The 16623-nt window shown below is 40.6% G+C and overlaps 1 protein-coding gene across 3 annotated transcripts in view; it reads right to left on the reverse strand.

The window, feature by feature from the left end:
- Positions 1-119: 119 nt before the first annotated feature.
- The window catches only part of ASPH (aspartate beta-hydroxylase), a 208054-nt gene continuing 191550 nt past the window's right edge, over positions 120-16623 (reverse strand). For all 3 annotated transcript variants that reach the window (XM_046641925.1, XM_046641924.1, XM_046641926.1), the window contains 3 exons: positions 14551-14642; positions 14044-14177; positions 120-3055 (listed from right to left, as the gene is read on the reverse strand). In XM_046641925.1, coding sequence (XP_046497881.1) covers positions 2905-3055; positions 14044-14177; positions 14551-14642 — 377 coding nt within the window. In that variant the 3' untranslated portion in view covers positions 120-2904. The remainder of the gene's footprint in view (positions 3056-14043; positions 14178-14550; positions 14643-16623) is intronic.

The following is a 16623-nucleotide window of genomic DNA, read 5'->3' on the forward strand; positions in this document are numbered from 1 at the left end:
GCAGTAAAGGTGAGGAGCAAGGGCCTGGCTGTTGCTGAGAGGATAGGTATCCAATCACTGAGGAAGACCTTTACGGATGGCTAAATATGCAAGTACTGAAAATAAGAGAATACTAGGAATGCAGGATGAAATGCCAAAGATCATTTTATTTCTTTGTCTATTCTCCTTAGAAATGGAGTCCCCAACTATCCATTCAAAGGAAATTAGATAAAAATAAACAGATATCATAGGATATGATATCTTTACTTGTGCCATGTTTCCCAAAACCAGTTTTATGTTTTCAGATATCTTTTATTCTTCCAGTCACCTGCATGACATGGGCATTCATGTATGACGAGTTGGTGCTCAATGTCAAATAAAAAATATTTTAGTTGATAATGGGCAGTAAAATATGATTTCACACTTTAAGCATTTGGGAGGGTTAATTTGTTAGCAAAAAAATTCAAAGGAAAGAGGTGATTAAGCTGGCCATATTCACCCTCAACAGATATTACTAATCTTAACCATTTATTACATCTCTCTCAATGGATCTAGTGTTTTAATTTTTTTTCTACTGGTAGAGAATAATACAGAAGTAATTTTTGTATTCCACTCTTGAAATAAAATTGAAATTAAAAATATTTCTCAACCAATTGCATTACAGTATAAATACAACCTATTCATTTTGTATAGACATTTCAAACAACAAAATAATAACATTGAAATAATTCTACCAATGCAGTGAGTGAAACACTTTTCTTATATACCATGACATAGGGAAGTGAGATGAAGAATTAAAATGAATTAGAAAGTCCATTTTATTACTTGGGTTTATAAAATAGTTGTGGGATCCAAGTATTTAAAATGCTACTGGAGTCAGTTCTTGCCAATACTTTGCAACAGTAATAACAATTCTGGCTTTTCAATTGGAGATATTTAGAATCTTACTGTAGTGACCTGATTTCAAATACCATATCGTAATTACTAAGTTAAGAGCTAGTTTTCACTCTATTCCATGATTTTATTAAATGAATGTAAAAGGATGGTTCAACAATGACAATTTATACTTTGAACTTCTTTATGTGTATGCAATATACATACAAAAACCAAATTCAGTAAGTGACATGAATGTTACTACATGAGCATTGGATTGTATTGTCCTTTGTCAGTCATTTCCTCTGTTCAATAAATACTGAAGGACACAAATACTTTTTTATTTTTCAAGAGTTTGCTTTTTCTTCTGGACTTTGGTAATTAATTTTGATATTTTTCCTCACATGCTGCTTCACCTATTTTAGTGAGATTTTTGAACATTGGCAAGATAGAAGGCAATAAGACAAATATTTTGCAAACTCTTCTACTGGAAGCTAATATCCTTAAGGACAGGCGAAAAGGGTTCATCTCAATTTTAAAGAACTGTTTTTTAAATGAGATAAAGAAAGTATCCTCCTTTGTCCTTAGATGGAAAAGAAAGCACAAGTGTTTTTCTACCTGTGAATGAAATTTGGTAACCTGTGTGTCGTTTCTTCAGCATTTTTGTTCATATTGGCTTAAAATTCAGTGCACGAATATTGTTACATTCTTCAAGCTAAAGTTTCTAGTTAGCTTTGATTTAAAAAACAAAAAAATTCATGCATTAATACTCTACTAAATTAATGACGATCATCTTTGGAATGAGAGGGCAAGATCATTTTTCAGCTGTTATTTCTATACTGTGGGTGATATTAAAGCAAAGCTATGGGTAACAATTACTATTTCAAAGTGATGTTTAAGTGGTAGAAGTTTCTCAAACCAGGGAGCCAGAAAAGTCTTCTGAACTCAAAGAGGAATGCAACCTTGACATCCTACACCCACGACAAAGATCCTGTCATTCTTGCTCTTCCACTCTGCCAACCTGCATGTTTTTACAAAACTGTGATGGGAATCCTCTCAAGGACTTCGTCACTCACATAGATCTACAACAGGCAAAGACGCTCTGGATTCCAGCCCCATCTCACGGACAGCAAAGAGGCCAGGAGCCAGATGGTCCTAGCACCCACCTATCTACCTGATCCCGAGAAAAAAATTTTTACCTGGAGAAATTTTACTTTTTTCTTTTCAAGCCCTAATACTTGGCATTTAAAAAATTTACATGTGGCATTTTTATAACTCAATATAAAATGATTCCATGTCCTTTTTCAGTGTGAAAAGTTCCTCTTAGAAAGAAATAACGATTTTGATAGCTCCATCATTCACACAGCCGGGAAAGAAATTAAGACACCAGCTCTCAAGGAAGATAAACAAGCAAGCAGACTCACTGGGCAGGGGCCAGTACAGTTCACAGACATTGGCATGATTACATCTTTCTCCTTTGTATTAGGAAAGTCAAACTTCTCTTTTCATATGAGTGTCTTTTACTAAAAAGAATCAGAAGAAGGAATATGAGCTCACCAGGAAAGTTCTCATTAAACAGCCTGAAGTAAAGCATTTACACAGCTTGCCATTAAAATCAACAAAAAAGTAGTGGTATGCGATGACAAAATCATCTAGCCACCCTAGAAAAATATAACTGTATAGAAAAATTACAAATGAAAGCAATCCATTTACAGTTTCTACAAATATTCTCATTGTACACTGATGTAGGCCTATTCTAAGTGGAAAAAACTCTTTGGCTGGCAAGGTAGAAGCTATCCTGTATTCACCTGAAATACAGGCATCAGATCGGTGTTGTCATGGGATGAAATATAGCAGGGTACTTTCTAAATGAATTGCAGTGAGGCAAATCTTCCCTTTTGTGTCTTCTAACCCTACGAAGAGGTTTAGAATTTTTCAGGCTGCAAATCAAGGGAATTAAAGGCCTTGGTGTTCAAACTTCTATCCCCGCACCCAAGGAGACAGACCCAGAAAGGCAGCCTCTCTCCAGTGTGTTCCAAGCCTGCAGACATACTAAATTGCAGGTAGGCTGCGTCTCTGATGGGGCGTCAGCTCTGGGTGCCACACATCCACGATGAAGATCAGCCGGAAAGACGCGGCGTCCTGCCAGACCTCATGCTCAAAGGAGTCATCAAAGATGAGCACCTTGCCTTCTTCCCACGTCCTGGAACAGAAAGACACAGATTCTGTGATTCAGATGCCCGAGATCGATTCACGTCCATGTCCAGGAAGGCACTTTCATGACCACCTTTGCAATATGACCAGATAACTGGAACACCAAGTCAGGATTTATGCTTTTCCTGGGTGATGAAGAAAGAATTACAAGATTCTCACCACGAACATCAATTTTCAACACTCAGCACTGACAGTGTACAAAGGGCAGGGGATTGGTGATCAGGGCACACTCATTCTTGGTACAAACCTAGGCAAGGCTTGTTTAGTCAGGCACGCATTTGAACGTGTGCCCCAGCGGCTCATGCCCAGGGTCACGTGCCAGTCAATGACTCCGTGGTATTCTCCCTGGTGCTTCAGAGACTGGTTTAGACCTACAGACAGCGACTGGCTCTCGGGCGTCTCTATGCCCCATAGGATATGTGGCATGGTGTTGCAGCACCTCCACGTGATTCTCTTTTCAACTCATTCCATTTGTTAAAGTTCCATTTTATGGAAGAATGTTCCATAAAGAAAGTCCCTTTATGGAAGGGTAAATTGTTTATACTTCTAAGGTCATCTGCTATGCAAGAGGGTCATCCATGGACTATTTTAAATCAATGGTGCACAATATCCTTTAGGGCTAATAGCACTACTTCATAAGATATTTGTATAGGAGCTGAGATCTAAATATAGTGTTAGTCTAAACACAGCAGTTCAGAGAGAAATATGCAGGGGCAATTACACAATGCTTTTCAAATCCAAAGAAAGTTTATTAACTATGCTAATGGTCTCTTTCTTTTTTTCAAATAGGTATTAATTGCCAATATACCAAATGCTAAGCTATGTTTTTAAAATGAAATTTTTACTAGGAAATTTTCTTTAGATATTAAAATTCCACTCAAACATTTGAAATTTTATATCCTGGATTAGCAAATAATTAAAATTATAGGATGGAAAATGCTAGCTTGATTTCAAGTTACTGTATTTTCATAAGGAAATTTTCCTTAGGAAAATGATTTGTGTCTTTTTAGCAGTGTGGTTAACAATATTAAATTAAGTAATATGACATACTGCAGGGTTTCTCAACCTTGGCACTACTGACATTTTGGGCAAGACAATTCTTTGTTGTAGGGGACTGTCCTGTGCTCTGTAAGATGTTTAGCAGCATCTCTGGCCTCCACCCACAAGATGCTAGAAGCATCTGCCACCAGTTATGACAACCGAAAATATCTCCAGTCATTGTTAATGTCTGGGATGGGTGGGAAAAACTTGTCCCAGATATACAGAATGAATCTAACAATAACGTTTCCAAATTATTTAACGTAACTGATAAAGGAAATGAAAACTTGCAAGTTAAGAGCTACTTGAAGTTGGGAACCAAACATCAATTCTGCTGCGCCCCCCAACCTTGTGTGCTTTCTCACACACTTAGCCTAATGCCTTGCATTCAGTAAGTGTGTGTTGCTTGGCTGTTTGACACAATTCCCTGAAGGTTCAAAGAGTTCTAGTCAAGTGTAACACAGGACAGAAATATATACACTCAGGAGCAAATGACAGAATATGTATTCATTACCATGCAAAACCAAACTTGAAAAGAAAGGCAAAGCCAAGAAAAGAAAGAAAAAATGACATACGGTCCATAGCTTGTACAGATAGGTGGTTATTTTCCAGATCATAGTGTTATGTGTGGGACTAAGCAATGTGAATGGGTATCACTGACAAGCCTACAATATAGGCAGAAGATAACGGGTGGGGCGAAGTGCACTCAAAGGGGAAAAGCAGGATAGCCATGTTCACAGCATGATTCACAACAGCCAAAAGTTGGAAGCAACCCAGTGTCCACTGATAGATGAATGAATAAACAAAATGTTATATATACATACAATGGAGTATTACTCAGTCTTAAAGAAGAAGGAAATTCTGACACATGCTACAACATGGATAAACCTTTAGGACATTATGTTAAGTGAAATAAGCCAAGTCACAAAAGGACAAGGATTATATGATTTCACGTATATGGGGTATACATATAGTAGTCAAATTCATAGAGATAGAAAGTAGAATGATGGGGAGTTGTTCAGTGGGTACAGATTTTCAGTTTTACAAGATGAAAAGCGTTCTGTGGATGGAATGTGGTGATGATAGCACAATATGAATATACTTAATGCCACTAAATTGTATGCACATTTAAAAATAGTTAGGATGGTAAATTTATGTTATGTGTACCTTACCACAACTAAATATGAAAACGAGAGAGGCAAAGGGGAGCATGTGGTGGAAGAGAAAGGGTGAGAGAAGGCCACAGCGCGACAGAAAAGTCACGGTCTCTCAAGAGAAGCAGATTTAACCCTCTTGGCTCTGCCACTGACTATGTAACTGAGAATGAGTTTCTTAGCATATTTCAACTTTTGTATCTACATCTGCATAGCTGATGTGAGGATTAGCATATGGTCGGCACATAGTAGATATTCAATTAATGGCAGAGAATTTAAACCCAGGAGGAAAGAAAATGCCAAAAAAATAGGAAAAATGTCAAAGAGGACATAAGGTTGGGAAGTGGTATAATGTTACCAAAAATTGCCTTGGCATCACTCCCTATGAATTTGTCTTCATTTGAGAAAATTACAAACTTCCCAGGGAGTGAGATATCAAAAATCTTTAAGAGAATCTGAAATATTTTGTGCTGCGTTGACAAGTGATTCTCAATGTTTTTTGAGTGGCAGGGAACCTGGGACCTATTTAAAATACAAGAAGTAATTCAAATAACTAAACAGAACATTCTAGATTGCACAAAATGACATTTTTCACTAGATTTTGGTAGGCATCAGAAAGCCAAAGATTTAGGAAGTGCTTTATGGGAGGAAAATCTTGAGCCTTCCATTCATTAACTTAAGTTTACTGTGAACTGGAAAACGCTTTGAGTGCTGGAACACACTGGCTCATTCATGGACACCAGTGCCCGGAAGACCGAAACTTGTTACCGCTGCTTTGTAGCTTTTTAGATATTTTGAGTCAAATATGGTCCATTGATTAAACAATTTTTTTAACAAACAACCTAGGAGGTATTCCAAAGGGTTCACTTTCTTTAGGGCAATAAAAATCACGGAGAAGTATGTCCTCTTAGACTTATGTCTGCCCTTCCATACTCTTTCATACGTTTTCCCAGAAAACAGCAAAGACACTCAGTTACTTAATATAGATTCTCAAATGTAGATTCCTTCCGAATATTTAAAAAATGCTGTCTTTCAATCACTTATCAGAGCTAGAATGACTAAAAATGCAGCCCTCATTAACTACAAAGGGGAAAAGGGAAGGACAATAAAACCCTATCCAAGAGATGTGCAGAATGAAGTGACGTGGGGTTAAACTAGAGATATATGGCCTGCCTGGGAAACGACAAGGGTTTTACACAACAAAAAGAGACACAGCATAAAGATGTCAAAGGTCTTTAGCTCTCTTCCGAAGGAAAAACAAAGACTCATCGTAATGCAAGGAAATAGCTTTCAGGCCACTTGCTTTGGGAGCAGAGCTCCACCAAATATGATTAAGTTATGCTCAAGTATTGACATGGGAATAGCTCTCTGGAGAAAAGATTTTCAAGGCAACCTTTAAAAGAAGCTTCCTGAAGGTTCTCACACAGTCTTTCTCTGTGGGTTTAGAAAAGCAGGATTGGAGGTCCATCCCTGGATAGCCACCTCCACTGAATTTTAGAATTTTCTACCATAATGAGAAGAACACCTCTCTCTGGTTTGCCAACAGATACAAGAATATCTGGTCACAAGATAAAGCAATACTATATAATTCCTCAAATTATTATAACTGTAATTAGCGATAATGATATAATGGTGGCAGCACATACCTAGTAGCTATAATTTTGTCATAGAATTACCGTCAATACTAAGAATGCTAAGTAATGATATTAGGTGCTTATAGTTTTCCACCTCAAAACTTTACAGATCATATCTCAGTGATCTTTGCTAAAACGTTCTGAGGTAGGCAAATGACACGGTTCTAACTTTCCAGGAAAGGAACCCCGTGGAAGCAAGTTCAGATGTCTGCACTGACAGTGTGATTCTGTGGAAGAAGCAGAAAGTCACGAGACTTGCTTCATCACAGCCCAAACTTTTGGCTCAAGATCACTCTTCTAGGGGCTGTTCTTGGCGCCTGTAGCTGCCATGCTGAGGTGGCCTGTAGGGCATTAAACAGCCTGAGTTGAATGCAGACGAGGGTCAAAGAGTTTGGAAGACGGCTACTTAACACAGTTCTTACTAATTCTGATCTATTGAGATCCCTCAGTTCTAACTGCCTTAGAAATCCTGGCACGTACGTGAATTGCAATGTAAAACTGCGTTATTATCACTTCCTCTGCTCTCTCTCCTCCTAACACACACAGACAGAAATATACACACACACACACATTCTCTCCCTCTCTCACACTGTATATCCATCAATCTGGAAAAAGCATTTTTCTTGAAGCTAGGATACCTGTGTTCTCATTCTTCCCATTTTACTGATGAGGAAATCAAGGCTTAGTGAGGTTATGCAAGCTGTCTAAAGTTACACAGCCAGTATTCAAGTTATAAAGCTGGGATTTGAACCCAGCTCACGTGACTTCAGTGCTCCTAATTTGCTTTTATGAAGAGACATAACGTTAAAATCTAAAGTAAAAACTGGGGATGCATTTTCCCATAGAAACATTATTATAAATAGTCACTGGTTCTAGAGGCCTATTAAGAAGGATCACGAGTTAAGAAGCTTTTGGGGGCTGGTCCAGGAACTCCACATCATTTATTACTGCCATAGGAAGAAAATGGATCCTACCTTTCCAAATTCACAAGAATCAGTTCAACAAACAAACGTTTGGACACAGTCGCTTTTCCATGTGGGAAGTGCCATTCCCTGTAGCAATGTAGATATGTATCTGTGTTTACGAACAGCCATGAGCACACCATGCTAACCAGAACAGGGGTTAAGAAACTTTACTGATGTTTTTAATTCACCAAATTGCTTAAGTGAAAGACGAAACAGGATAAAATGTTACTACTCAATAACGAACCTTCAAAAACACATTCCATCCAGTTAAAAATGCCATTTTTGTCCTACAGACACAGATGGGCAGGCTTGAATGGTGACTCGTGAATAAGGTCACATTACAATTTGGATGGAAGATGGGTAGATTTTGTGAAACAGAAGATCTATGATTTCAGGGAAACTAGCAAAAAAATGATGGAAGAAGGGATGAAAACATTTGGTTCTAAGTGATTTGGTAATTCACAGCTTTCACGATGTGATTAGAAAATTTTAAAATTTACCTTATCTTCTTGGGCACTTTAAGGAAAGAAAAATATTGGCTATGAACAATTCATGGTGGATTTAAAAAACTAAGTCTCTCTCTGACTGTTAATATTTTATCACGCCTTCCGCACAATCTTCCTAATTGGAAACTTAAGAGATTAATGAAAAAAAAAAGTTAAAATACTTGAGGTATGTGGGAAAAGGCCATTATTTCTAGAGCAACATAGAGAGGAATTAAATGACACTGCCAGGTCATCTCTTCAGCCTGATGCTGACATTAAAGCCAATGCACACTTTCCTGGCTACGTGCTGGTCTTGTCCAACAGTTCAGGCTGGCAATTCGCAGGCAATAATGCTGGGTCTCCAGGAGACCACATGGTCACCCTTCTTTCCCTGAGCCCGGTTCCAGGATATCTCAGAGGACGTCTTAGAGAATGGAAGAAAGAATTCCTCTCTGGGATCATCCAAAGCTCACACAAGTCGGCCACTCCATGTAACAACTAATTCCTACTTGCCAGTGGCATGTTTATCCACTGACTCAAGTGCTCTCAGCTCTGGATCAAGATTGTTAAGGAGCTCATCTTACAGACCACATAGCATGGCCTGTCAGGGTGACACAAACGGCCCAGGGATGGACACTCCCCAGTTGCTTTCTCTACTTGATACCCTGTTGTCTGGAAATGAAAGCTAGCCTTTAAAGCGATCACCTTATAAGTACTGTATAGCAAATCCTAATTTTGGTAACAACAACAGAACTCCAAAAGCCCAAAACCCTATACATAGCAGGGCTATGGGATTGAGACTAGGAGCACAGACTTTCAAGCCAGACTGCCCGGGACCAAAGCTTGGTTCCAATATTTCAGTGGATTGAATGGTGGCCCCCCAAAAAATATGTCCACTTTGAACCTGTGGGTGTAACTTTATTTGGAAAAAGGGTCTTCACAGTTGTAATTAATCTAAAGATCTTGAGATGAGATCATCCTGGATTAGGTTGGGCCCTAAATCCAGTGATAAGTACCCTTATAAAAGAGAAGGGAGAAGACACAGGGAAAAGGGGATGTGATGACAGAGGCAGAGATTGAGTGATGCATCTAGCAGCCAAGAAAGCCAAGGAATGCCGGCAGCCACCAGAAGCCAGGAGAGAGCCAGGGACGGATTTTCCCTCAGAGCGCTAGAAGAAACCCACGCTCCTGATGCCTGATTCAGACTTCTGGCCTCCAAAGCTACAAGAGAATACATTTCTGGCGTTTCAAGTCATCCCGTTTGTAGTAATTTGGCAGCCCTAGGAAACATACAAACATCCAACACTTACTAAGCTGAGTGACCTTGGGGAAGTTACTTAGCATCTTTATACCTCAGTCTCCTCGGCTATAAAATAAAGATTTTAATAATCCCATACCACTGGTGTGAGGGTTAATGAGTTAATGTATGTAGAGTGCTGACAACTGTGCTTTGCACATAGTAAGCACAATATATATTATCACTGTGTTCTTCTTCACCATCATCATCACCATCATCACCATCATCATCATCATCATCATGAACATACATATATAGGCACTGAGAAGCATCTGGGCAACATCCGAGTACTGAGATCAAAAATAATACTTACTTTTTCATTGCATTTCTCTGTGTTTTACAAATTATGTATAAGGAACATGCATCAGTTTTGTAATCGGAAAGCATATATTAATTTCAAATGCCCATTTTCTTTATAGTGATGGAAGGCTGCATATCCGCAAGCTCATCTTCAGATAAAAAGAGCTGTGCTATGTTTGCAGTGATGGAATATTTAACAATATGCACGCTAGTGGGAATCGCACAGCGCTGGAGAAACAGCAACGTGATTGTTATTACCTGAGAACTACAACGCACAAATTGCTACAAGTAACCTACTCTTTTGGAAGTTGAGCAGCTCTGGAAAATTGCTTCCTGTTGCCTAGCACAGGAAGCCGGATTTCTTGGTGTATGTGCCTCTCTTTCCACACTAACAGTACTTCCACAATAACAGCATGAAACTTCCAGACTTCATATTACAGCCTTTCTGTCCTTAGAGTTTATGAACAGACTGCTATTCAGATATCTAGCTATTTTCACTATAAGCATTACATAGTACTTTAATTGACCCATTTCTTTTATGAAAAACACTAGTTTTGTAATGAAGTGCTTAGCCTGACACAATCAGCCTTGAGTTAAGGATTACTAAGGATAAGAATGTGACGCAACATAAAGCAGGTGCAATAGGAGGGCCATGGAGAAGGATGCTGACCAGCAATCACGATGAGGCGGAAAGGCACTGACGCTTACCTGCTCTTCAGGGATGAGGGAACTTGAAGCAGTTCATCCTCTACAAAATTGCCTCCCTGCCTCAACAACAGGTAGGTGAGTGGCAAGTACTTTTTAATAATCCCTGCGCAAAATACACCATCTGAAAATTACTGTCATCAGCAGGTATTGACTGTCAGGTGACGTAGGTTGCATCCAGCACAGTGGAAACTGAGGGGCTGCCAAGTTAATGTTCTTATCCAAGATCACTCTCCAAGTGAGTTGCAAAACTGAGGCTTAAACCCTTCCCTACTTCAGCAGGTGAAGATGTTAACCTCATCATGTTTTAAACTTGAGGGCAGAGGCTGGCAGTCATCATTTCCATTGTCAAGCACGGGCACCAGGTGTTTGCTGGGAGCCCAGGGTGGGGATGCACCTGTGGATGTGCTACTGGGGCAGGTCTCCCTGCAAAACTTCTGCCTTGTGAGCCCTCCCTGGCTTCTGGTTTAAGCTCTGGCACCATCCACCTGCTCTCCTTCTTGACTGCCTCACCCATTCTGTCACCCTGCGCTTCTCATCGCCTCGGGCCTCTGATGACTGGGATCAGTTCCATAGGTTTTCCTCTCCCAGCCTGTCCCTAAGTGAATTTTTATCTAGAGATTCTTTCCAAGTATCTACAAGCAGAACAGAGAAGAGATTTAAAAAAATAAATAAATAGAGAGTGGGAGGGAGAGAGGGAAGGGAGACAGAGACAGAGAGAAGAAACAAGTTTAAAACCCTAAGGTTACAGCACTCAGGTATGAGGCTTGTGCTCTTCTCCATCTTTGCTGCCCCATGCTTCTTACTTGATCTTCCAGGAATTGGCCTTGTCCATCTTTGCCTTCCCCAGCATGCCCCTACCTCCTCTGTGAGTCCCCTGGGTCCCCCGCCATGTTCCTGCTCATCTTCCCCTTAACAGAGAGACCCTGCAGACCAAAACTGAGTTCCCAAAGGCTTGGTAAGATCCATTCCATCTTGGAAGAAAGCTCTCCCTGTGCAGCCGTCTCTGATTCCTCCCCATGGTCCTCCCAACTCTGCCCTCTGCTGCCTCATCTCCTTCTTGGTTCTCCTTTCTCTTCTGCCTCCTAAATGTAGATGTGTCCATGGATTCTCAAGCTTCTTCTAGAACCTCCTGCTAAGTCTGCCTCTCACACCTTTATGTCTAGACTTGACTTCTCTCCTGAGCTCCACATATTTCTAGCCAAAACCAGTATTTCCACTACTGAGTTCCAATAGCACCTAAAATAAAATATACACAAACACTGAACTCATTGTCCATTCCCCTGAACTTGCCTCATGCTTCCCTAGTTCTCAATATTTGCTAAAGCATCAACACCCTCCTACTGACCAAAATGGAAACCGCCCAGTCATCTTGGACTTCCCCTCCCTCATACCACCCACACTTAAGACGCACTTCGGTCAGTCTTCATAATCTCTCTTGCCTCTGCTCTTCACTCTCCCTTTCTTTCCAGCATCCCAATTCTAGCTCTCCATGGGTGGGCCACTGTGACAATCTATTAACTCTTCTTCCCATCTGCCCTCATAGGATTTACCCATGGCTTCCAGAACAACTTTCTAAAAAAAGTCTGATCCCATTAGTTTGGTATGATTTAGCTTCTTATCCACTCTTTTACTTTCCAACCTTATTCTATATGCACTGTTAAAGTATTTAAACAAGGAGGCCATTAGACTGAGGTGGCTCCAATACCTTGGGAGCCTACATAAACAAACCAAAATCTGAGCCAGAATCAATGCACTCAAATCTGAGAAACGGAAACTTAAGAATAATGAATCACAAAGAGCCGACCAGGCTTTCCCAAACAAGGCAACCACTGATGCTATAACCAGTCAAATAATTTTTTTGCTTTGCTTCAGCATCTTCTCTATAAAAACCTTGCCCCTAGCTCCTGTTGTGCTCCTAATTGTCTTTGGTTTGACGCTGCCTGATTCGAACTGGTGTGGCTCACAAAAACTCTTGAAAATTTTAATGTGCATAAGTTTACCTTTTAACAGTATCCTACAGTCTTGGTTGCTGAAATCATTCAATAGTCCTCATATGTGGCCTGTAATTTTGGCCACATTTGTGCCTTTGCAGATGCTGTTTCTTCAGCCTAGAATGCCCTTCTCTCCCAGCTTTCAATGTCCAAATCCTTCCTATCTTTAAAAATCACTACTGTCAAGATTCCTAAACCTCAGTGGCAAATGAGCTCCCTGCTTATTGCCCCACTGTAGCCTTTTTTCTCTGTCTCTCTCTTATGATTCATGACATTCGAGCTTGTGTTCTCTCTCTGATTGGGCATGTCCAGTAGGGGAAGGCCCCTGCTGGATTCATCTCTGACTCTCCCACAGCACTCTGTGCTGCTGCTCCACACCCAGGGCAGGCAGGTGTTTGCAACAACCACATGAACAACTGCACGGTCCTCTGAACACTCCCTTCCATCAGACCTCTACTAAGGACCATGAGAAATATATGAGAACACAACAACTTGGTTTCTGCTCTCTAGGAGCTTACAGCTCAGTCAAATTAAGCTCACATATACTAATTAATAAAAAGCAATGGAAGATAAAGAACAGGATTACTGAGAATATATACTATACACACTCTGAGAAGTCAGAAGAGAGGTTCCTTTTTATGAAACTAAACTGGATCATAGTAATAGGTTTATTCTGGTTGGGTGAAAAGAAGGGCACTCCAGGTGAAGGGAATAATAGGATTAGGACAGGAAAAGGCAGGGGGAGAAGGGGCCCTAACATTCACCACGTCCCAACTCATGCTAGGACTGGGCTAAGAGCCTGGTATGCATTATTTCATCTAATCCGTACAACAATCCTGCAAAGCAGATAGTATCACTGCCAATTCTTTAAGTAAGGAGGCTGAGGCCTAAGGGATTAGTAACTGGCCAAGGTTACACAGGATTACCCGGCAGAGCTGGGATTTGAAAAAGGCAGCCAGCTTCCACTGCACCACGCTCTCTTCTAGAGCAAAACATGTAAATCTCAGCAGGTGTTTCCTTCAGGAGGGGGATTCTTGGTATTGATGAATAATTCAAGTTGTAAAGCAATAAGCACAATGTGTAATACTTGCAGGGCTCAGTGTAAGCTAGCTGACTCTGCATGCAAGTCTGTCCATCTAGAAGGAGAAGCAAGAAGGCCCACCGCTAGCTGAGATTGCTCAGGGGAAATGGCCAAGGAAGGCGGCCCAAGAACTGGGGAGGATCTCCTGACTAACAGAAAGCAGGAAGAAGGGACACAGGTGAAAGAGTCTGGATCAATATCACCCACCCCAGGCTACTTCAGTTACAAAGGAAGAGAGAAAATCTAACTGAACATAGTTTGTTGTAACAAGCATCCATCCTCAGAGGTGAGGAATAAGAGGGCAAACAATGGAAGCAAACATACTTGGTCTCATTGGCGCATCGGATCTTGCAGCCTTCCTTGGGAATCACCAAGCCCAGGTGCATTCGGAGCCTGCAGTTGGTGGGCCCCGTGTGTGGCCACACGTGAGTTCCTGGGTGCATGACAGAATATTTGATCTGCGCAGAAAATACAACACACCGTTCATCCATTTATCAAGGTGTGGGGGAATTGCTTCATTAAAGTGACAGTACAAAATTACTGTCAATCTGGATTAGAGGCTTTGTAAGACTCAGAATTTATATTCTTGCCTTATTTCTTTGTGAAGGAACTAAAAATAAGGACTCCCATTTTTCACAAAGTGATAAACACTGAACATTTTCCACCCTCAATTCTGACATCAACCACACGAAATTATGTTTCATTAAAAAGGGAGTTCAAAAAGAGGTATTTGTTGGGCCAAAGGGAATAACTGTTTCTTTGTAAACATCAGCATTCCCTTATTCCTAATAACTAAGTGTGCCCATCCCAGCACTGAAACACTCTTGGTACCTGTCCTCTTCTGCATCCTGTTGTCTCAGGGAATTTATCTAGTAAAGAACACGTTATAGGAGCTCCTTTACAGGCATTTTCATTTTTTCTTCCTAGAACAATAAATGATAAACCATGTTAGAAACAAATCACAGTAAAGCTTTAACTCCTCCTGTTTTGACCACATGTGATCTCTATTGTCATCCTCTCTGCAGGAATGAGAAGGCTGAGTAAACACAAGATAAAGTGTCTTGCTCCAATAGACAGTGACTGGCAGAGCAAGGACCAGAATTCTCCACTCAGTGTTGGACTATTTGACTAAGGATGTCTAACGGACAAGGCACAGGTTGAATACTCATTTTCACCCCTGTGGCAGGCAGAATAAAGGCCTGCTCCCAAGGACATCTATATCCTAAGCCCAGGAACCTACGAATATGTTATGTGACATGGCAAGAGGAAATAAAGCTTGTAGATGACATTGAGATTTCTAATCAGCTGACCTTAAAGTAAGGAGATTATCCCGGATTAACTAGCTGGGCCCAACGTAATCACAGGGTCTTTAAATGTGAAAGAGGGAGGGGAACAGTCAGCGTCAGAGTGATACAGAATGAGACAGACTTGACTGGCCACTGCTGGCTTTGAAGATGGAAAGGGGCTGGGAAAAGCTAAGGAATGTGGACAGATTCTAGAAGCTGGAGCCTCCAGGAGGAATGCAGCTTGATGACACTCTGATTTTAGCCCAGTGAAAACCACTGTAGACTTCTGACCTCCAGAACTGTAAACGTGATAAATCTGTGTCATTTTAAGCCACTAAGTTTGCAGTAATTTGTTACAGCAGCCACAGTAAACTAACACACGCATAAAGGAGGGAAAATAGCTTATATTTCTAACCAAAAAATGCATTTGTAAGACTATATTAAAGAGTTACCTAAACGGTCTTTTTAATTGGAATTTAGTGTATTTTTCAATGTACAGATTACTCTTTATATGTTGATAAAGAACAGGATTTAAATGAAGAGACAACGTCTCAGAGAGATGTCGTTTTCTGAGTGACTGAGTCAGGAACACAGATTTTAGGACACAGTCTTAGCATCTTAGACCATGCAAATTTCTTCACCATCTACAAAATCACTGTTTCTTAGGGAAGATGTGCTAAGGACTATACACAGCATCATCTGCTCTCATGAAGGAGTAAAACAACGCATGTTTTAAAAGACAGAAACATTTTGGGGCCGGCTCCGTGGCCAAATGGTTAAGTTCACATGCTCCGCTTCAGTGGCCCAGGGTTTCGCTGGTTTGGATCCTGGGCGTGGACACAGCACTACTCATCAAGCCATGCTGAGGTGGTGTCCCACATAGCACAACCAGAGGCACTCACAACTAGAATATACAACTATGTACTGGGGGGCTTTGGGTGGGGGAGGAGGTGGAGGAGGAGGAGAAAAAGATTGGCAACAGATGTTAGATCAGGTGCCAACCTTAAAAAAAAAAAACAAAAGACAGAAACATTTTAATTCCCTATTCCAGATTCCTACAAGGGACTGCTACAACTAAAGCTGAGTTTAATTTTACTTAACTGATGTTAGTTCTGTCCTAAGATAATCATATACTGAGAATAAAATGAGAGTTACAAAGAATGTAATTTAAAGGTATTCTCCTCAGTCAAACGGACCTCAATATTTTAAAAACAACTTTTATATCTACGTTAGCTTTTCCTAAGTAATCTTTTTGCCTCTTGAGTAAAATGTTAGTGGCTGTTTTTAGCTATTAATGGAATATCCTAAATGAGTTGAATTATAAATGTCAATTTGACCAAACAGATTCCTGTATAGGCCATCATAAAGCATTTTTAAGACCTAGCTTATGCAGGATCTGGGGATGGCCTGGCAGGAGCCCCCACTTCCGGGTTCTGTGCTGTGCAGGCAGCAGTTAAGCGAAGCCTGGTGGCCTGAGGAGCAACCAAGCTCCTATGGGCACAGTGGTAAGAGCTGAGCACATGCCCCATGGAGAAGAGGTGTGTCTTACCTAAATGATAGGTAATGAATGGGTAACCGAATGGATTGTGACACTAGGACTGCTACATGAACAAGACTG

This window comes from Equus quagga, chromosome 16 (assembly GCF_021613505.1).
Source record: "Equus quagga isolate Etosha38 chromosome 16, UCLA_HA_Equagga_1.0, whole genome shotgun sequence".
Classification (NCBI taxonomy): Eukaryota; Metazoa; Chordata; class Mammalia; order Perissodactyla; family Equidae; genus Equus; species Equus quagga.